Consider the following 23,080-nt stretch of genomic DNA (forward strand, 5'->3'; position numbering starts at 1 on the left):
ATCACTGGTTGACTAGAGGTGGGAGAAGGAGCATGAGAGGGATTACAAAGAGGCACAAGGAAACGCAGAAATGGTGGATATGCTCATTATTTTGAGTGTTGTGATGGCTTTACAGTTGCATGTGTATATCAAAATGTATCTACTTCTGTGCTTTAATATATGTGGTTTATTGTCAGTACCTCAATTAAGCTCTTTTTTAAAAAAGGAAATAGCAGTTCAAGCACATTATTTACAGATTTAAAATAAGAAATACTTAATTAGAATTGAAAGAATGTGGGTTTTGGGGGACAGGGAGCAGGCATGGGGTGGGGTCTGAGAAGCCCTGATAAGCCAATCTTTAAAACTTTACCTACCAACCTGTGCATCTGTCACACTGAGACTTGAAGAAATAATTTTCAGTTTGAAAAGCTATTGACAATGTAAAGGAGATTATATGGCTCTTCTACTGTAAACTGCATATAAGTTCTGAGTTCATTTTCCAATATTTTAATAAATTTCAGCAGATTTGCTTCAATCTACTTTCCTCAAAGACAAATATCACTTATTTGTGGGTGACTGGCCAGGGATAAAGGTGAGATCTATTACAAAACAGAGTGACATTAACAAATTTAACTAATTATTTTATAGAATATTAGAAGTTGAAATAACAAGTTCAATTTGTCAACATAAGCCTGGCAGTAGACAGAACTTTTTAGGGCGCTTAACATCTACTCTCCAGAATGCTCCCAACCTTTCCCAGGGGGATATTAGCCCATGCTTTTCCTAACAGGAGACTAAGCATTTTATTTTATTTAAGATTTTATTTATTTATTTTACACACACAGAGAGAGAAAGAGAACAAGCAGGGGGAGCAGCAGAGGAGAGGGAGAAGCTGGCTCTCTGCTCATCAAGGATCCCAATGCAGAGTTCCATCCCAGGAGCCTCAATGAGGATTCTTCCCCTCTGCCACTTCCCCCATTCATGGCCGTTCTCTCTCTCTCTCTCAATCTCTAAAATACATGAATAAATCTAAATCTTTGGGAAAATAAGTAAGTGATTTTTTTCTAAAGAAATAAATAACAAAATTACTATTATTTATTTTATACAATTGTTGCTTTTCTGTTTCAATAATCACTAATTATATAAATTCTAAAATATACTTAAATATAATATGGGCTAAGTTAAAATACTTTTTTATGTTCATGTGAAGGCATTTAATTGTGTGTCATCTGCTTGTTTTTGAAATAAAGTTACAGTTTTATCATGTAAAATAACTGACTTCTTTTTTTATACAAAGTGCAGGACACAGAAGATTTGGTTAAGAATTTACTGTTTGTCTTGGGGACTATTTATTAACTACCTTAATTTAGAATAATCTGTGATATATATTTCTCCACGGATTTTCTTCTAAGTAAAAACCACAAAAGGAAGGTAGTTAGCATAATCTATCTTTTACTCATTATTTTATCTGGCATTTATTATATAATCATATTTTTTCTAGTCTTACTTTCTCTAACCTCTGCTACATTGATGTCTTTAATTTGAATTGGTTTTGGAGGATAATTCTAAAGTATAAATTATTATTTATACAATGCAATTTATTCTTTATGATATAATAAATTCACATGCTTTTTCCTAAATGGCAGTGGCTTTGGTAAGTAATAAAATTCATAGGTAATATCTTAAATATTTTTTAGGCTATGACTCTTACATGTATATGGAAAACTTAATAAATCTCTCACTAAACATAATACTTCTTCTCTACCATAGATGAACTGAATTAGCTTATAAATGCTTTAGCGTTTCAATTCTTGGATGCTAAATATTAAACCTAAAATCCTCTTGCCTCGTTTTTTATCTCCAACAAAACCAGTGGTCACGCTATGCATTAAAATTTGTCATGCTTCTCACCAAAACTTGGTCACCGTGTGATCAATGATGTGTCTGCACAACCCCCCAAAGTGGCAGATTAATTTTTAAGTTGGTTCTTATTAAGCAGTAACAAAAATTAGTAGGTCTTCCTGAACTCTCTGTCAAAATTTTCATTTTAAGGCCATAGAATATGAAATATATTGAAAATACAAATATGGTTTTTTTTCCAGCAAATCAAATAACTGGGATACTATAGACAAGTTCTAGAATTCTGGGTCCTTCAAGTAAATTTGAGTAAAATTGCTATCTATCATTAGGTCATTTTCAGGAACTCCTGAAACAGGAATTTGGTATGTCTCCTGATGAGATTAAAGAGAAGCAAAATAATACATCTTGATGAGTTCTCCCACCGTTTTCCAATTCTTGTTTATAACTTGTTTTCTTTTGCATTTTTCTCCTTACTTATCAAAATCCTTGACAAGAACCAAGAACATTTAATAAGTGGATTTTTAGCAATCAGTAGTGTTTTTAAATCTTCCATTCAGACAAAGTAGAAGAAAGTACTGTCCTATGAACTATTAAATATGGATAGAGAAAAGACACAAGAGGAAATAACCAAATCTTATCTGGAAGCCTTACTATTCATGACCTATATTATCAAATAGTGAAAATATGTTTATATTGATGGTTTCTGTAATAAGCTGAAGTAAAATAAATTATCTGCTATTAACAATCCAGAATAACTATGGGCAAAAAATGTCTATTTTCAAGTTTCCAAAGAAAATTTCCAGAAAATGTCTTATTCTAGACCACAATGATAACTAATAAATTCCAAGGAACTAAAACTGTAGAAATGAAATAACACAACCATCAAGCAACAAATCTATAAAAAAAAAATAGTCAAAACATGATCATAAAGGTTCAACCAATGGGAAAAAGAATCACTCATAAATAACAATCATATGAAACTAAAAACAGGAATACACTTACATACCTTTATAATAAGAATAATAATCTCTATTAAAAATAAAGGTATTAAAAAGAAAGGCATGAGATAAAAATTTCAATCAAAACTTTAGTAAAGGAAATTGATAAGGGGGAGTAAGAGAACAAAAATCATATGCAAGAGCAGAAATAAATCTATTACCAAAACCAGATAAAATTCAGAAGATAATATATGAAGATAAAAACAAAAAGCCAAACAAACTGTAAGTAAATCAAATAAAGAAATAAAATAGCAATGAGAATGGCAGTTACCAAAATTTAAAATATACTGTGGAGGCCGAGAAAAATTAAGGCCATCCCACCTCAGGTTTAGCCTTAGCATTAATAACATATGTATGATATGATTGCAATTTTACACAGAAAGCATATAAAGATGCTTTTCAGTAATAGTTCAAGAGTGATTAACTCTAGTAAAAGGGATTTTTATATTTCTTTCTTTTTTTTTTAGTTATTTTCTTAAATCTCTACCTAAGAATGTTTCCCTTTTATAATTAAAATAATTGTTCAAAAACACATTGTGTTTTTCTTTTTTTTAAGATATTATTTATTTATTTGACAGAGAGATCACAAGCAGGAGGAGTAGCGGAGGGAGAGGAAGAAGCAGGCTCCCCACCAAGCAGGGAGCCTGACCCTGAGATCATGACCTGAGCCAAAGGCAGGTGCTTAACAGACTGAGCCACCCAGGCACCCCCCAAAACACATTGTTAAAAGAAAAACATTAAATCCATTTGATAGGGGAAAACTGTACTCTAAGATGGCTGACCAAACCAGCAAGGGAATTCCAGTCCCTGTCTCAAAGCCCTTCCGGGTTCTTCTTTCCTACCCCCTTTCCCGTGCACCAAAAGTATCAAGTATGCAGAAGTAGATGGGTATAAATTCCCCTCCCTACTTGTGCTCCAGCCTCAGACCTCTGGAGAACAACTCCCTCTGAGCCCAGTGGTATTAAAAAAAACCCTCTGATCCTCCGAAGTCTCTGAGTCAGGAGACTCCTGACTCGTTCTTCCATCAGGATCCAGTCCAGGTTCCGTAACACAATGAATTATTTTTTGTACAATGCAAGTGTAGTACACGTATTTAATTTCATTCCTAAAGGAAAATTTTAGCTTTCCATTAGTTTACAAACATCATTTTGTTCTAGTAGCAAAGAACTCCAGGAAAGTAGGCCCCTCCTTCAGCCCACAAGATGAGTCAAACTCACCAATCCCATCCCCAACTTGTTATGGACTGAATATTTGTGTCTCTCAAAATTTGTATGTTGAAGCCTTAATCCCAGGGTGATGATCTTTGGAGACTGGGCCTTTGGAAGGTATGTAGGGTTAGATGAGATAGTAGGGCCTTTGGGATGGAATTAGCAGTTTTAAAAGAAGAGTAAGAGAGTCTCTGTGTGTGCTTGCACTGAGGAAAGCCCCTGTGGGGACACAATGTTTAAGTCACACCACCTGCAGGGAGCCCGCACCAGGAACTGAACTGGCCAGCACCTTGATCTTGGACTTCCCAGACTCCACAACTATGAGAAATAAATTTCTGTTGTTTAAGCCACTCCAGGCTGCAGTGTTTTGTTATGGTAGCCAGAGCTAACTTAAAACACCACCTTGACATTAATACCTAGTTGGGGTGATAATTTATAAGATTGTGGTAGGTTACTGGGAGCAATTTTGCTACCTGAAAGCGGAAGAGATACCAATGACTTATACTTGTTTTTTAAGCTAAACACATCATGACTGAATCACATACAAGAATGTAAGGAGAAGGTAATATTATAATATCATCTATGCATACAATTAACATTAAATTAATACTGGGACTGATGCAATAAAAACCTTATAATCATTTCAAAAGGTGTAGAAAGTGTCTTTGATAAAATTCAATATTACTTAGTATTAAACCTTTAGCAAGTTAAGAATAGACTACTATTGGGGCGCCTGGGTGGCTCAGTAGGTTAAAGCCTCTGCCTTCGGCTCAGGTCATGATCTCAGGGTCCTGCGATCGAGCCCCACATCGGGGTCTCTGCTCAGCAGGAAGTCTGCTTCCCTTCCTCTCTGTCTCTGCCTGCCTCTCTGCCTACTTGTGATCTCTGTCAAATAAATAAAATCTTAAAAAAAAAAAAAAAAGAATAGACTACTCTTGTCCCCCAATACTATTCAATACTATTCTAGTCAAAATCCCAAGAGATTTTCATGAAACTTGACAACTAATCCTAAAATCCCTATAGATAGTAAGAGATCAAGAATGTCAAAGAGGATGAAAACAAATTGATGAAACTTATATTACCAAATATCAAGATTTATAAACTTAAAACAATTAAGACAGTATGATACCCGCTCAGTGATAAACTGACCAGTAAGACAGAATAGAGTCCACAGTTACTATTTATAAAAGGTACTGGATGGGTGGTCTCTATATGGAACAGACCAAATTAAGGCCTTACCTCTTATCTTAAAAAATGAATTAGTGACTGAATAATTAATAATCTATGGAACATCATAAGAAGAAAACATATGCAAGAAAGCCACATATATCAGGATGAAAAAAATATTTCTGAAACTATATACAAACCATAAAGAGAGAATTTGGTAACTATATGATGAGGGAACAGAAGGCTGGCTGAGGACAAAGCAAAAGCTGACACCTTCCAAAGTCCCCCCCCCCCAACTCCTGGGTGGGACATCTGTGACATTCTTTAGGAATCTCCCACCCATCTTAATGTTAATACCTTGCTAGAGGGCAAAATGACCTTGGCAATAGCAAGGCTCTAGTATCAGGTTTCTTGTAGGTCCTCTTTAGCATATGAAAGTTCTGTTGAAACCTCCCTTTTCCTTACCTCCCCCCCAACTCCATGGTACATAAACCTGCCACCCCTCACAACCACGGGGCAGTAGTTCTTCCTGCCCACAGGTCCTGTCCCTGTGCTTTAATAAACCACCATTTTGCATCAAAGATGTCTCAAGAATTCTTTCTTGCTCATCGGCTCCGGACCTCACCCCACCGAACCTCACCTATATTCTAGAACTTCATCATATAGATACTTAAAATTAAATTTAAAATTTCTGTGCATCAAAGAAAAAAACAAACAAAAAAAACCCTGCCATCTTGGGATTTCCCCACCAGTGTCTCAGGTAAAAACTGACAATGGGGAAAAAACTGATAGACTTTTAAAAAAGTGGGTCCAGGTGAGACATATTCAGTATTTAAACTAATTTAAGTTTGTTGCTTTAATGAAGACAGACATGTCTTTAAAATTATCAACATTAAATGTAAAATTTATTCTATTGAGGTTTGCTAAAAGTCAAGTAAGCTCATGTTATCCGTTAGTAAAAAGATAACTAAAGATAACTAAGATGATGGTTAATTGTCTGGCTCAAAGTTGGATGATAAATGGGATTAAATTCATTGGACATCTAGGTCTTTTGGAAATAGGATAAAGTGCTAAAGCATTGATTCCTGGATGTAGGTTCATGCTTTTGACTTCTTATTCCAAAAGAACTAAGGATACTTGAGTCTGTTGGTAAATGTGCTTTATGCTTAATTATTTCATAAATTTGCCATCTAAAGAATTTTGCTGTAACAGTTTGCAATTGGTTACTGCTTAGTTTTCACTGTGAAGACTAAGGTTTCTAAAAGTGCAAAATCCTGCTAAATGCAATTAAGACTGATGGGAAACTACTCTATATGTAGAAAAGGAAAAAAATATATAAGAAAGATATAAGGAATGAGAATGCACTTTTGTTGGAGGTAAGAGAAGCTAATTTTGTCCTAAATAAGGTGGTTGGTTGGGAAAAATGACTTGGTTCAAAATGACTTCGTTCAAAATCTGAATGCAAAAGAAAGCTGTAAAAGGTCTGGAGGGAAATCTTTAGAAATGAATTTTAGGTATGGTCAAGACCCAATAAGATTAAATGAATGGATTTTCAAGTACACTGGTATAAGACTAAAAGTCTGCTTACTCTCTTGTTAAAAGGTCAAAGTTTTCTTGAATTGTTGGTTTGTTCTTGATAAAAAAGTGCAAACAAAGGATTCTTTTTCCTCTTTTGTCTGCTCAAAAAACTAGTTTCTATGTTTTGTTTTAGCAGGTCTTTAACAATCCCTAATCCTAATCCTTTCTGAGGGTTTTTTTTTTTTGTTTTAGTTTGTTTTGTTTTTAACAAATTTCTCAAGATTTAAATTGTAAATGAAGTCTCTTTAATTCATTAGGCCTTTTTATTTGGTATGTTAAGTTACTCTGGAAGCATGGTTAAACAAATGATAAGCCTTAGGTTACCTTTGGGTAAATGCTGTAACTATTCTAGAGGTTATATGCAATTCCTAAAGTTTTAATATAAGATCATCATTTGATATTTTGATTACTGCTATTGTAAACTCTCATCTCATCAGATCTTTATCTATGTCCAGTCTGAATTTTTGTCATTTATAGTTATTCTTCCATCTTCAAGGAAATTTATATGAAGGACTTCAGGGCAAATGCAAGTATTTGATGTCTTTAAGATTAAAACTAAGATGGGCAGGAATTTCCAGAACTAACTAAAGCTGCATTCAAACTAAACAAGAACAGTATCATGGGACTAAGTGAATTGGAAAAGATAATTATAGTTTTTTGTGACTCTTATTTAAAACATTGCTGGTTCTCTATTTGCTCTTCCAGACTAAGGAGACTTTCTCTTAAGACATCAGTGATATAAGGAATAATAAAACAAATTAAAGCATTTAATTTTTTCTCTCTACCTAAACCCTCCAAAATTCAAAGGTCTCTCAGTATTTCTGACATGGCAATCCTAGTCATTTACATAAGTTGGTTGTGCAACCTGGACTGGATCCTGATGGAAGAACCAAGAGGCACCTGGAGACTTTGGAGGATTGGAGGTTTATTTAACACGGGTGGGCTCAGACGAGGTTGTTCTCCAAAGGTCTGAGCCTTGAGCACAAGCAGGGAGGGGGATTTGTACCCTTCTACTTCTGCATACTTGGTACTTTTGGCACGTGAGGAAACGGGGTAGAAAAGAAGAACCCGGAAGGGCTTTGAGACAGGGACTGGAATTCCCTTGTTGGTTTGGTCAGCCATCTTAGAGTACAGTTTTTCCCTATCAAGTTCAGTAACAATCTGTTCTCCTTATAACAGGACACCATTGAAAACACTGGTTATTTTACCAAGGCTTTGACTAAAATGTCATATTTGAGAGAGACATGCATAAACTCAGATGTGACCAACCAGCTGTAAAAATAAAAATTACATTCTTTGGGGAATCATGCATCATACAGGCATCCCTTATCACCCACAAGGACAAGCTGTTATTGAACGTGCACACCCTACCCTTAAAAACATGTTAAATAAACAAAAGAGGGGGAATATAGGTCTAAGTAATCCAGACCCCTATTCACAATTATACAAGGCACTCTTAACTCTAAACCTTCTTAATTTGAATGACCAATTTTTAACCCCAGCATTAAAACATTTCACACAAGAATCCCTAGGACTATAACTCTTAGTCTCATGGGAAGACCCTAACTCAAGTCTATGGCAAGGCCCCCATGAACTCATCACTTGGGGAAGAGGATATGCTTATGTCTCCTCACAGGAAGGACCACCTTGCTCCTGGCAGGGAACATCAAGCCATATCATGGCCTGTCACAGCCAAAACCCCATCCCACAGGTGAGTCCGCTTAAGTTAAGCAAACCCCAACCCCAGAAACCACAACAAGCAACCGGAATGACCTGCAGAGACCTGAAGAGAACTATTTAGATATCTGAAAAAGTCCCACAGGGTAAGGCCCCACACCTGAAAACATGTTCCTGCCACACTCTCAGTTTTAAGTGCAACTTCTGTCATGATGGGTATATTATACTCTTTCATTCCAGGAGCTATGGCCACTAACTACTGGGCATACATGCTTAACCTGCCCTTCTGGAAACCCTTAATGGGAGCTGATGCACCCTTTTCATGCTCAACAATAACTCTAATTGGGTAGGAGGAACCTCCTTCCCCTTTTTCCAACCCTAGCTTAATGGCTCCTTCTGGGCTTTCATACTATATAATGTAAATTTATATGCCACAATTCTTCCCATATGCACTTCTCTGTATGATCCTCTTTGCATTACTGTATCCTCCCAAATTTGTTTACAGTTGTGCCTAAAGGCACCAACACAAACACTAAATTAAGCTTTGTCTCCACTGGCATTATCTGGCACAGCAATCAGACTGATAATAAAAGCCACTCCTTTCTTTTCATCTTTGAGAATAGTACTAAATGGACCCCATCTTCAGAGAGGATAACTTGGAAGACATGTTGAACTCTTAACCCAATACCCTTAATCTAGATAATAATACTATTACAAACTGGAGTCCAAGAGGATGTTTAATAGCTAATGAGATAGAGATTAAAATCCATCCAGGTAGCAATGGAGGCTGGATGGGCAGAACAGCCTCTCATAATCTCGTGCAAAGGCCTTAACTCTCCTCATTCAAATGTCCCTCTGGAGGCTAGGACATGTATTTCCCCCCTCTCTCTGTGTGGCATTGAGAATACTACAATTCCTCAGGTAGTTATGACATGATTTTTCATAAGAACTTTACTGATTATATTCAACTCTGTATACCACACCATTATGTTTTCTTATTTGGAATCTATATATCCCTATCTACGGAGGTTAGATGCTACTTTATCAAGACCTCCAAAGGAGGAAAGCACATTATGCAGCAGCCTAAGTAATTACAATATTACTTACCAAAAAGCTACTCACATCTGTGTTTTAAGAAGACAGCCTCTTTCCTTTATCCCTGTTAACCTTACTAGGCCTTGGGAGGAATCTAAATCAGCATTCTCAGCATTCTTCATCAGGCACTTAGTGAATCAAAAAGGCGATGCAGGTTTCTAGGCCTACTCATTGCAGACATGGTAGCAGCTAACTCCATTTTGACAACCACTAGTGTTGCCATAGCTACTCTCACCCATACGCTCCAAACCACCCAACACATTGATCAAATTGCGTATAATGTAACCTGAGAATTCCAGTTACAACAGACGATCAATCAAAAATTGTTAGGGAGGGGCACCTGGGTGGCTCAGTCATTAAGCGTCTGCCTTCCACTCGGGTCATGGTCCTGGGGTCCTGGGATTCAGTCCCACATAAGACTCCCTGCTCAGCGGGAAACCTGCTTCTCCCTCTACCACTCCCCCTGCTTGTGATCCCTCTCCCGCTGTCTCTCTCTGTCAAATAAATAAATAAATCTAAAAAAAAAAAAATTGTCAGAGAGACTCCAACTGATGAAAGTGGCAATAGAATACTTGGGAGAGAAACAGAAGGCCCTGGCTTTTTGCCAGGATCTTAATTGTGACTGGGCACATAAGGCCCATAAGGCCCATAAGGCCTCTTTATACTGGAACGGTACTCAACATGATCTGGGAAGAATTAAGAAGCATCTTCAAGGATCCCTTCATGACAATTTAACCTTAGACATTCACAACTTAAAGAAACAGATTTTATCTTCTCTTACCACCATTAATGAACATGAGCATAACCAAAAAACCTAGGGTATTTTCTTGTCAAAATCTACAATGGTTAAACCCCCAAAAACTGGTTTTCTAATACCAGATGGGGAATCATCCGACTGTCCATTATTTTACTCATTTGTCTATTGCTTCTTTTTTCAGTTTGCAAAGTCAGAATACCAGCGCTTTCCCCAAACTGGAGAAGCTCAAGATTTGTACCGGGCACAACTGCAGCAAGACCTCCAACCTGCAAAGAATAAGAAAGGGGGGAATGTGGGAATTCACAATGCCTGGCTAGGGACAAACACAATCCTCCTTGGAAGAGGTTAGTTGAGAAGCAAAGGAATGACCAGAACACTGGGCCTCCTTTTAAATTTCTGGGCTGAAAACAGCCAGATTCTCATTGTGGCCCAATGCTATCCCCCAGGGGACAGATGCTTAACTTAGGTTAGATATAAATCCTTAATGGTCACCTACTCCCTGCCTGCAGGTCATGAATACAAGTAGTTCTGATCACACAATGCCTGTAAATGTCACTGCCCTAGATATTGAAACTCTACATTCCTTTCTAATTCTGATTCTTTGAGGTAACAAAAACATGCATAACAAAAGTGGAGGTAAACTTGATTTGAGGCCTATCACCACCAGTATGCCTGGCCCCAGGCCCTCTTCTTTCTCCTACTTAGGTGTCTGGAATAATCTTTTAGTTTGCCATCTCAGGGTTTGCTAGCCAAACCCAAAGAGAAGTTGTAATTGATACCACAGAAATACAAAGAATCATTAGAGATTACTATAAATAATTATGCATGAACAAATTGCAAAATCTAGAAGACATAAATTTCTAGAAACACACAATCTTCCAAGACGGAATCATGAAGAAACAGAAAATCTTAATAGACTGATTACAAATAATACAATTTAATCATTAATTTAAAAATTCTCAAAACACAAGAGTCTAGGACCAGACAGCTTCACAGGTGAATTCTATAGATAGTTTAAAAGAGTTAGTAGTTATCCTTTTCAAATCATTAAAAAAAAAAGAAAGAGAAAAGAATGCTTCCAAACTCATTTTACAAAGCCAGAATTACCCTGATGACAAAACCAGAAAAACACACTACAAAAAGAGAAAATCTTAGGCCAATATCTTTGATGAATATAGATGCAAAAATCCTCAAGAAAATATTGGCAAACTGAATTAAATAACGTATTAAAAGGATCATATACCACAACCAAGTGGGATTCATTCCAGTAGTGCATGGATGCTTCAACATCCAGAAACCAATCAACATGAAACACCACATTAACAAAACTAAAACAAAAATTATGTTATCATCTCATAGGTGCAGAAAAACAATTTGACAGAATTCAACGTCCATATATGATAAAAACTCTCAACAAAGTAAGTATATAAGGAATGTAGCTCAGCATAGTAGAGGCCATATGTATGACAAACCCACAGCTAACATATTCAATGGTGACGAGCTGAAAGCCTTTCCTTGAAGACCACAAACAAGACAAAGATGCCCACTTTATTTATTTATTTATTTTTAAAAGAATTTATTTATTTATTTGACAGAGATCACAAGTAGGCAGAGGGGCAGGCAGAGGGAGAGAGGAGGAGGAAGCAGGCTCTTCGCTGAGCAGAGAGCCCAATGTGGGGCTCTATCCCAGGACCCTGGGATCATGACCTGAGCTGAAGGCAGAGGCTTTAACCCACTGAGCCACCCAGGTGCCCTTTCCACTTTATTTTTACCATTTTTATTCAAAATAGTTTTGGAAGTCCTAGCCAGAGCAATTAGGCAAGAAAAAGAAATAAAAAGGCATCTGAATTGATAAGAAAAAAGAAATTGCAGATGACATACTATATATAGAAAACCACAAAAACTCCATCAAAAAATTATTAGATAATAAATGAACTCAATAAATCTCAAGATACAAAATTAACAGAAATTGGTCATGTTTTTATATGCTAATAATGAGCCATCAAAAAACAAATTAACTGTTCCACCTACAGTTGCATTAAACAGAATAAAATACCTAGGAATAAATTTAACCAAAAGATGAAAGACTTGTTCTCTGAAAACTGTAAGGCATTGGGGTGCCTGGGTGGCTCAGTTGGTTAAGGATCTGCCTTTTCCTCAAGTCACGATCCTAGTGGGGTCCTGGGATTAAGCCCTATGTGGGGCTCCCTGCTCAGTGGGGAGACTGCTTCTCTCTCTGCTCCTCCCTCCTGCTCTGCTCTCTCTTGCTATGGGTCGTTCTCTCAAATAAATAAAATCTTAAAAAAAAACACAACAACATATAAGACGTTGATGAAAAAAAAAATTGATGACACAAATAAATGGAATGACATACCATGCTCATAAATTGGAAGAATACTGTTAAAGTGCCCTCACTACCCAAAACAATCTATGAGATTCAGTGCCATCCCCAACAAAATACAGTGGTATTTTTCATAAAATTAGAAGAAAGAATCCAAAAATTTGTATGAAACCACAACACATCCCAAATAGCCAAAGCAATCTTGAGAAAGAAGAATAAACAGGAGGCATCATGCTCTCTGATTTCAAACAATACTACAGAGCTGTAGTAATCAAAACAGTATGCTACTGGCACAAAAATACACATGTAGATCAATGGAATAGAATGAAGGGCCTAGAAATAGACACATACACACGTATGGCCAAATAATCTATGAGAAAGAAGGCAAGGCTAATACAATGGAGAAAATACAGTATTTTCTGTAAATGGTGCTGGGGAAACTGGACTAGTATAAAAAAATTAAACTGGACCATTGTCTTATGCCATGTATAAAAACAAATTAAAAATGGATTAAAGACTTGAATGTAAGACTTAAAATAATAAAATCACTAGAAGAAAGCACAGGCAATCAGCACTTTGACATAGGTCTTAGCAATATTTTCTGGACCAGTCTTCACAGGTATGGGCAACAAAAGCTAAAATAAGCAAATGCAATTGCATTAAACTAAAAAGCTTTTATGCAGCAAACAAAACCATGAACGAAATGAGAAGGCAACCCATGACTAGGAGAAAATATCTGTAAAAGGTATGTGATATAAAGAGGGTTAGTAGCCAAAATATACAAAGAACTTATAACAACAACAATAACAAGAACAACAATAACAAAAATCCACCTAAAAAATGTGTAGAGGACTTAAATGGACATATTGCCAAAGAAGACATATAGATGGCCAAAAGGAACATGAAGAGATGTTCAATGTTCTGTGCTCAGTGTATTAATCATCAGGGAAATGCAAGTTAAAAGCAGAATGAAATAATCACTTCACACCTGTCAGGTCAGTTATTATCAAAAAGACGAAAAATAGGAAGTGCTGGGGAAGATATGGAGAAAAGGACACCCTCATACACTGTTGGTGGGAAAGTAAGTTCGACAGCCACTATGGAAAACAGCATGGGGATTTTTTAAAAACTTAGAACTACCATGTGATCCAGCAGTTCCACTTCTAGGTATTTATCCAAAGAAAATGAAAAATAATTTCAAGAGATATATATACCTGTATGTTCATTGTAGTGTTATTTACAATAGCAATAGCCATTATATGGAAACAACCTGTGTCTGTCAATCGATGAATAGATAAACGAGATTTGAGAGAGACATATATTTGGAATATTACTCAGCCATGAAAGATAATGAAATATTGCCATTTGCAACAAGGATGGACCCACAGGACATTATACTAAGTGAAATAATTTATAACAACAAATATTGTATAATTTGACTTACATACTGAATCAAAACAAAACAAATGAAAGAGCAAAATAGAAAGAGAGTACTGGTTACCAGAGGGAGGAAATCTCTTTCTCTCCTTCTGCCTAACCCTCTCTCCCTTTTCCGCCCAGGGCTGCTCATCACACTCTCTCAAAAAAAAAAAAAAAAAAAAAAAGAGAGAGGATGGGTAGGAAATTGAGAGTGGGAAACTATATTTGGAACATATACATTTAATAAATGGCTTATAAGCCAAATGAAGTTATGAGGAAAACACCCAAAGGTTGTGAAAAGACACCTCACAAAAGAGGATAATCAAATGACCAATAAATATATTTTTAAAAGTTTAAAGCTTCATTAGTCATAAGGAAAATTAGGATTAAATTCACAATGAGATAATATTATACACCCACTAGGATACCTAAAATGCAAAATAAAGAGAACAACAACTAGAAGATAGAGTAAACAGTATTGTCATGTCGATCTAGCAAGAGTTTAAATATGAAAAATAAATTTGGAAAATGATTTTGACATAGTTACTGAAGCAAACATATATATACCCCAGGGCTCGGAAATTCCCAGGAGTATATTCTTGGACATTTATACATATTTTCTCCAAAAAAATGTATTAGAATTTTCCTAGTAACACTATTTGTGACAATCCTAACCTAGAGGTCACACAAAAACTCATTTGTGGAAGAACAGATACATAATGTTCTATAGACACCCAAAAGTATTACACAGGAATGAGTATAGAGGGTCTGTAATCATATGCAATAATGTGGGTGAGTCACACAAACTTATGGCCAGACACAATACAGTTAACAGATTTTAGGATTCCATGGATGCAAATCTGTTGTCAGAAGATTGAACTTTGGGGTATATTTGGGCAGTGACTGGAAAAGGGCTGAGGGAGTTCTGTGTTAATAATGTTTCAAGATCTGGGAGCTGGACCAGTGTCATTGGTTTAATATTCAAATGATACATTTATGTTGGCATATGATGTATCAACTAAAGTCTAAAAAACAAGTGAGCAATAGCGGACTGGTCCCAGTCAGAAATACCTAGAAATCTAAGTTCCATTCCTTGTTCTACCATTTGGTAAGTGTCCTGAAACCACAACAACAAAAAAATTAAGTTGTCTGAGATTTATATGCTAAGTGGGGAAAAAAAAAAAATCTGCCTTGTCTCCTCATAACACAGGCTGGAAATTCAGATGGAATAAAAATGACTATCATATATCAAAACATATAAAAAACTACTATCGGGGCACCTGGGTGGCTCAGTGAGTTAAAGCTTCTGCCTTCAGCTCAGGTCATGATCACAGGGTCCTGGGATCAAGCCCCACATGGGGCTCTCTGCTCAGTGGGGAGCCTGCTTCCCTCCCATCCCACACCTGCCTCTCTGCCTACTTGTGACTTCTGTCAAATAAATAAATAAAATCTTAAAAAAAAAATTCTCTCTCCTTTAAAAAAAAAAGCTACTATATTTAATATACATATACCATTGCCAGGTCATTCACATTAAATAGGAAGATATTTTATATAATTTAGTTTAACTATATGTAAAGGGTGGTGTAAGAACCCTCTGATCATCTGGGGAGAAAAAAAACAACAACAACCAAACTATCTATCCCACTTCCTAAACAAAAATGAATCAGGAAAAAGCAAAGCTTTAAAATAGAACATTAAAATTTTAAGAAGATTTTGGGGGGAAAAAACCTAAAATTTTTAGATAGGAGAAAACTTTTCTAAACCTTACCACTTTAACATTTTATAAGGACCATAGATAACTTATATAATAAGGTAGTTAAAATATGGCATAAAACATTTGTAAATTATTCTAATTCCTATACTTTATATTTATATAATACCATTAGCATTTTCTTAAAGCTGCTATTCAAAGATGATTGTCTCATTATAGATTAAAAGGTGGTCATTCATTAATCTATTTGACAAAACAAACAAACAAACAAAAAAAAACCAAAAAAAACCCCAGCACCTCTTATGTGCCAGGAACTTAGGGACAGAGATGCAGCAGTGGGTAAAATAGCACTAATTCCCTGCCCTCAAGGATCTTACTCTGTAGTGGAAGAAGACCTAGGATAAACTAAATCAATATTAGCGGGTGGTCAGTATTTACGGAAAAACATAAGATGTAAAGAAGATGAGTGTGCTGGAGCAGGGATGGAAGAGATTAATAAGAGGTTGAAATTTTAAATGGTCACGGAAGCCTTTAATGCAACGTTAATTTTCGGCAAAAAACTGAAGGAACGGGAGATGGTGGTATGTAAGGGGGAAATGCATTTCCACTAGAGGTTACAGAAAGGGCAAAGGCACTGAGCCAGCTGGGCAACTGGCGTATTCAAGGACAGCAAGGAAAGCGCTGTGGATGGAACAGAATGAGTGAGGACGAAAACACTGAAATACCACTTAGGACCTTACGGGCAGATGAGAATTTTAACTTTCACTCTGAGATGAAGAGCCATTGAAGGGTTTGAGATAAGGAATGCCTTGATCTGGCTGAGTTTTAAAGGGATCTTTTGAGCTCCTTAATTAGGGGAGGGGGGTTAAAAAAAAACAAACCCAAAACCCAGACTAAAGACAAATGACTATGATAGCAACAAGAAAGAGGGAGCAGATGAAACAAGAAGAAAGGGTAGATTTGCTTACCTTCATTCATCAGATACTTAGTACACTGTTAGGTGCTGCTTAGGATGAAAAAATTGGTTAGTCGTGTGTTCTCCCCTCACGGGGAATTTATAGGAGGTAAAACACGAGTCAAACTAACTATCACACGCAGTAGAAAACAATGACCAAAGGATAACTTTCCATCTGGGTTGGCAAAGAGGGAGAATTAGGGCAGTCTTCTTGAAGCAGTGGGTGTTTTAGCTAGCCACAAAACAAGAGCTCCTTCACAGCATGGGTTCTGCCTCTTCCTGATTTCTAAACTGCCAGCACCTAAAACAGTGCTTGGCACAGTCAGTGCTCAGCAGATACTTGTGCATGATGTCTGAACGAATGAGGGTGAGCAGATATGCAGGGAGGAGGGCATTCAAGCAAAGGGAACAATATAAGTGAAATCACAACAATGAAGAGTTACAGACTTAATCTGGAAGAAGGAAATGAGCATAGGGGAGATGAAATTAAAACCTTGGCATAGGATTGCATCACAGAAGACCCTGCTGTCCTGTGGAGGTACCAGTGATGAGAAGGGAACTTTGTACTGGAAAGATGAACGTAGTAAGACTGATAGATGAAACAAACGACCAATGGTGGAAGGAAGCTAGACACCAGTTTGGATGGTATTGTAAAAATCCGGACAGGTGACAAGGATCTCAGTCAGCTTATTATCACTTGGTCTCCTCATCATTAGTACTTCCACTATACTAAGCAAACATCTGTAAGCCTTACCACAGATGTGTATTTACACGAACTATAATGATTTTTTTAAGTTTATTTATTTATTTATTTAAAAAAGATTTTATTTATTTGACAGACAGATCACAAGTAGGCAGAGAGGCAGGCAGAGAGAGAGAGGAGGAAACAGGCTCCCTGCTGAGCAGAGAGGCCGATGTGGGGCTTGATCCCAGGACCCTGGGATCATGACCCGAGCCGAAGACAGAGGCTTTAACCCACTGAGCCACCCAGGCGCCCCCAAACTATAATTATTTTACTCGTCTGTTTCCTTCTCACCAGCAATATAGCATGTTTAGCACTGGTGGCGGATATTTCTAATTATCCCCCGATTTCCCTTTTTCTGTTTATTACACTGATAAAATGCCTCAAGTTTTTAGCTGGACATGAGCTACCAGCCAGAGACTCCATTTCCTGGCCTCTCTTACAACTGGATGTGGTCATAAGACCAGGTTTTGGCAATGGATTTGAGCTTGAGTGACCAGTGCAACTTTTCGGACACACATTCCTAACGAAGCCGCTGGTCCTCTATTTCTTCCTGCCTCTTCTTGTAGCCCAATCCCGACCCGTTTTTCTCTCCTCATGCCTGAAGTAGGTGTTAGAGATTATGCCTTTTTGCACCTGTAAAATTTTCATAGCCCTTTTCATGATGAAACAGGTATGGGGGCCTGGGAGTTGTGTCAAGGGTCAATTTTTCTTAAGTTTTTATAAAAAGGGAAAATATAGGCTAATGACCAAATTCTGGCCACTGGGATGTGAATGGAAGTGGGGTATAGTGTCTGGGTCTTTCCTCTAAAAGGAAGCTCTCTGCTTTTTCTTTCCTTCTTTCTGGGGGTAGGGATTCGGCCCGGTGGTGGTAAGCCCACCTTGACCCATGGCATCATCCTACAGGATATAAAGTAAGAATGCACAAGTAGTGCTCAACAAAGTTGGACTTGTATGTAACAGAAACAACTTCCTTCTTAGTTAAACTATGGTTATTTGGACTCTGTTAAAGCAGCCAAATTGATATCTTAATACATAATTTATAAATATTGACCATTGCTACTATGTGTTGAATGAATGTATGATTGGTAAGTATAAACATCTCTCTATAAGTAAAGTAGTATTAAATAATTATTTCTTCCATTCCCCTAAGATTTCAACATAAAACATCTATAGTCTATAGAAAAGGAAAGCTACTGTACAAAGCTTCAGTTGAAGTCAACTTCTGTATCATCATAACTCTGGGTCCGAATCTTAACTTGCTTTATGATAAAGTGTATTAGCACAGAAAGCACCTAGTGTCAGTTGAGATTAAACCAATGAAACACTGAGCTACTTACTGGTTTCTGGTTATAGGTTCTAACATACCATGAAACAAGGCCTTTAAGAGGAAACTGGACTATGAAATCTTCAAATTCTGTATGTCCTATCAGTCTTCTTAGGCAAATATAACAATATGAACTTGAATATTAGTCTCTGATTTTAGTAACTTTCTCCTTGCTTGTTTTCATACAGAATGTAACAATTTCAAGGAAGTAAAGGAAGAGCAATATTTGATAGTGAGTCTTTAAAAACTGGCCATTTACGTTTATTATTACTTTAGATATATTTTTTATTCCTATACACAGATTATGACTGTTTAAATAGGGATTTGTTTGTACAGCCCATCTGATCAAATCTGTTTACGATCAAGTGTATTTACTTATGTTACTAAAGCATTCTCAAACACCCAGAGTGCCCACAGAACTCTTTAGGGTTTAGCTGTGTTTGTCTTTTGTGGAAGAGCACTGGGTGGTGACTTGCTTAATTAGCAAGTGTTTGAAAGGTAACTGAAGGTGAGCCCCAACACTGGAAAAATGACTTAAGTCTCAGCTTTGGGACAGAGGTTGTAATTTAGAAAAGCTGGAGACTGGTACATTATTTTCTGAATAGAAATAAACCTTAAGAAAGAAATAGAGCTACTCTGACTTTTTAATGCCAAAAGATTTATGCTGCTCAAGACAGAAATGATGCAATGTAAATATTGAATATAAAAAGGAAATGTTTTATTTCCTACACCACTGAAGCCCTTTTGTATAAACAGTATCTTTCTATTATCAAGACTTTATTATTGTATGGTCATTCTCCTCAGAGGACGAAGGACAGGGACTTTGATTTGCTGATCCCAAATCTTCACAACTGTGCCTATGGCTAGCAAGTTCTTGGGTTAGCTAACCAAAAAAAAAAAAAAAAAAGAGAGAGAGAGAGAGAGAGAGAGAGAGAGGGAGTGGGAGAGGGATAAGGGGTTGCTGATTGAATGAATGAACAAGCAGATAATGCTTTCATCTATAAATTGTAATTTCCCACTAAATGAAGTGAGAATGACACATCCTTTTTTGAAGGTTTTCCTGGAAATACAGCTATTACAGTAAGAGACTTTCCCTAAAAATACAAATATAAGGAGATATTTAACTCAAATAAGTTGTTTATAAAGAAGGCTGCTTCACAATGTTTTTTGTTATTTTAGTTTTGTAAGCATATTTACTTCATTTGGTAATAGTGGAATACTTAATTTTCCAGGAACTATGACTTTAGGTATAAGGCTATGTTAGAAAATAAACATGATTATAAACATAAATTTAGTAAAGAGAGAATCTGACAAATTTTCTACATGTCTGTGAACAAATATAACACTGAAAAAATGACCAAGATTATAATTAGAAATACTGTGTTGTTATAGTATTTTATATTGCTGTTAAATGAGTCATCTTGGCCCCCATAACCACCGATTTATGTGAAAACCATGCAAAAGGACTGCAACTACAACAAGCCAGAGTTTTAGTCTATTACCACAAATTTTCACTATTGTAAGCCAACTGACACACATTCCAATAATCCAAATATCATTTTGTGTAGTATGGCAATCTGACCTAGGGACCTAGAAGTTATCTGTTTCATTCATGTAGGTAAAGGATGGGGTTTAGGAATAAGGTATATGTTAGACTTGCAACATTTATGTAAAAGAAATAATGTGATACTGGAAAGCAACACTATTCATTTAACATAACGAGCTACTATACAATAAGTCAGATGCTCCCAGAGTGTAAATTGTACAAATTTGAAAGCTGCATTTATTATTACTATCTCATTCCCAGACAGGAGCTGGCTTAGTCAGTCAGAGGTAAAACTTGGTTTAGCATACCAAATTTAAAACTGTTTAACAAATATTAAAGTTTTTCCTTAAAACCTACCATGCATGTAGCTAAATCACTTGTGTGCATTTTAAACCTTTCCCCCCCAATAGTATTGAGAATATTTTAATTTTACTACTGCAAATAATAGAAATGAAATACGAATTATAGTAATAGAAATACTTGAACTGAATCTTCAATTTTTAAGAAAATTATCATTTAAAAGGTCTGGAAATAGACTTCATATGAAATTGCCTAGCTCTAACAGGCTGATGTTATATTGTAAGAAAGAAGGTTGTTAAGAGTAAATGCAGGGATAGTCTAAAGTTTCTTAGGTTGAATTGATGAGAATTTTCTATTGTAGGTGATTTAATGAGTTCCTGCTTCCAGGTGTACATCAGCACATGTCAAATTCTGTAAGAGTTTATGATTTCTAAGAACTCGCCTTCTAGAAGGCCCTTTGCTGAGGGGGGCTCCATCAGGAATCAATAAGAGGCTCTTTTTTATTTTCGTGTCAATAGTTTAAGAGTAATTCGGGGTGGTCTAGAAATCATGAGTTATTGGGAAGGTGCTTATAAATGGGATAGATCCTTTCTAACAACCCAGCCGGGACCTCCACACTCTGCTGGGCACCGTCTGCGGGGGAATTGCCATTTTTGCCAAAGACCACCCAGGACACAGATTCGGAATCCATCACAGGACCGGCCAGCATCTACCACCTGGCGTCCCCTGATTCGGAGCGAGTGCATTCAAGGCAGGAAGATCACTTACGACTGAGTTTTTCATCATGGCTTTGACTGTGAAGCCCTCAGAAACCAGGGAGTGAGGCTGGTGCACCGGGAGCGGCTGTTGTGCCAGCAGCTTGGTCCTCTTCGGCATCTTGTCTGGGCATTTGTTTAAGCTCAGGGTCTCTTTTTCTGCCACCATCTTCCTAGAAAATGTCTTGTTCTCATAAAACGTGTAGTAAAAGAATCAGTGGGTTTTACGGATGTGAGAAGGAGTTCGGGAAAAAATGTAAAAAGGCGCGTTACTGGTAGAAATTCAACCCCTCGCAGTGCCCAGGTTGATCCAGATGTTTGGCAGCTCCTAGGTGAGGGGAGTTGAGGGAGGGGAGGGGCGGGAAGAGGGAAGGACCGCGGCGAGAGCGGCAACAAGCTTCCAAAGCTGAGCCTCCCGGTTGCTAAGCGACGCGTCAACACTGCGGCCGAACGGCCCAGTCCCCCGGTGACGTACGTTTCCTGGGCCTGAATCCGGAATGGCGGCGGAAGGCGGCCTGCGGAAGGCGGGCGGCGAGCGGTGGGCGGCGGCCGGCGGCCGGCGGGCCGGGTGAGGAGAAACGACGCGGTAAAACTACGACTCCCAGAAGGCCTCTGGCTGCGCGTCGTCCGCGCGTGCGCAGGCCGACGGCCGGCCTTAGGGGAGGCGAGCGCTGGAAGATTTAACCCCGGAGCCACTCTGGTGGGCGGCACGTGCGGGTGCCGTTCCCGCGTAGGTCACTCCATGCCCAGCAGCCTCCACCTGCCCAGTGACCATGATAGGTACGTGAGTGCCTGCCAGGTACAGCGTCTCTGCGCCGCCCCGCCGGGCCTCGGCGGACGGGGACCCCCAGGGTGTCCGCCGGTGTCAACTGTCAGTGTCAGGGCGGCCGTGCTCGCCCGTCCTCAGCCCGCGCTGCGGGCTTCCTCGTGCCCGTCGTGGGCCTCCTCGTGCCCGCCGTGGGCCTCGCAGTGCCCGCCGTGGGCCAGGAGTATAAGTGTGTGTTCCAAGCCCCCACCCCGCTCGTGGTCTGACAGGCTTCCCACTGGAGACAACTTCTCCAGGGACCGTGGTGCGCGCCCTTGCGCCGCCCAAGGTGAAGGCTGGGTCGCGCGTTCCCACAGCGAGCGCGGCGCTCAGCCAGACTTGCGGGGTCCGTTTGCAGGTCCCTCGGGGCGCCTGGGAAGCTGCCTTCCGGTTAGGAACAGACTGGAACTCACCGTCTGCAGGTCTCTTTCCGGGGAAACCCTAGCGAAGCATTTAACTCTGGTGGAAGGTACCTGCAATAATGATTAGGATCAAAGGAAGTTCCTGCTAAGGGATGTCAACGTCGTGCTCCCTCCGATTTTTCCTTTTAAATCTCTCATTGTAAGTCTGAGATGAAAGAATTGAGAGTAAATAACAAGGATTAAATATTTGCGTAATGAATTATTATTGTTATTTAACACAAAATGACCTAGGTGCATTTTTGTGGTTAAAGCTTTGGAAATGGTTTATTGTTTTTAAACACTGTGATGTGTAAGATTAGCAAAGTTTCTCCCTTCTGGGGTTATTAAACCAAAATTTTTTTTTCTTCCTAGCGGTAATCTTTCGAAGTTAGTGGAACTGCACAGTATGATTAGAAACCATTGCTTTTTTTTTTTCTTTTTCTTTCTTTCTTCTTCTTC

General features: G+C 38.0%; 2 protein-coding genes across 5 annotated transcripts in view; one reads left to right on the forward strand and one right to left on the reverse strand.

Moving 5' to 3' along the window:
* The window catches only part of PACRG (parkin coregulated), a gene marked incomplete at both ends in the record, with an annotated part of 515,268 nt that extends 493,684 nt beyond the window's left edge, over positions 1-21,584 (reverse strand). The window contains one exon of the mRNA XM_080805667.1: positions 21,429-21,584. Coding sequence (XP_080661793.1) covers positions 21,429-21,584 — 156 coding nt within the window. The remainder of the gene's footprint in view (positions 1-21,428) is intronic.
* Positions 21,585-22,052: 468 nt separating this feature from the next.
* The window catches only part of PRKN (parkin RBR E3 ubiquitin protein ligase), a 1,287,019-nt gene continuing 1,285,991 nt past the window's right edge, over positions 22,053-23,080 (forward strand). For 3 of the 4 annotated variants that reach the window (XM_080807237.1, XM_080807236.1, XM_080807238.1), the window contains exon 1: positions 22,065-22,195. In XM_080807237.1, coding sequence (XP_080663363.1) covers positions 22,189-22,195 — 7 coding nt within the window. In that variant the 5' untranslated portion in view covers positions 22,065-22,188. Of the gene's footprint in view, positions 22,196-23,080 lie in introns of all 4 variants that reach the window. The other variant, XM_080807235.1, reaches the window with a different exon arrangement.

Source organism: Martes martes (assembly GCF_963455335.1).
Source record: "Martes martes genome assembly, chromosome: 6".
Taxonomy (NCBI): domain Eukaryota; kingdom Metazoa; phylum Chordata; class Mammalia; order Carnivora; family Mustelidae; genus Martes; species Martes martes.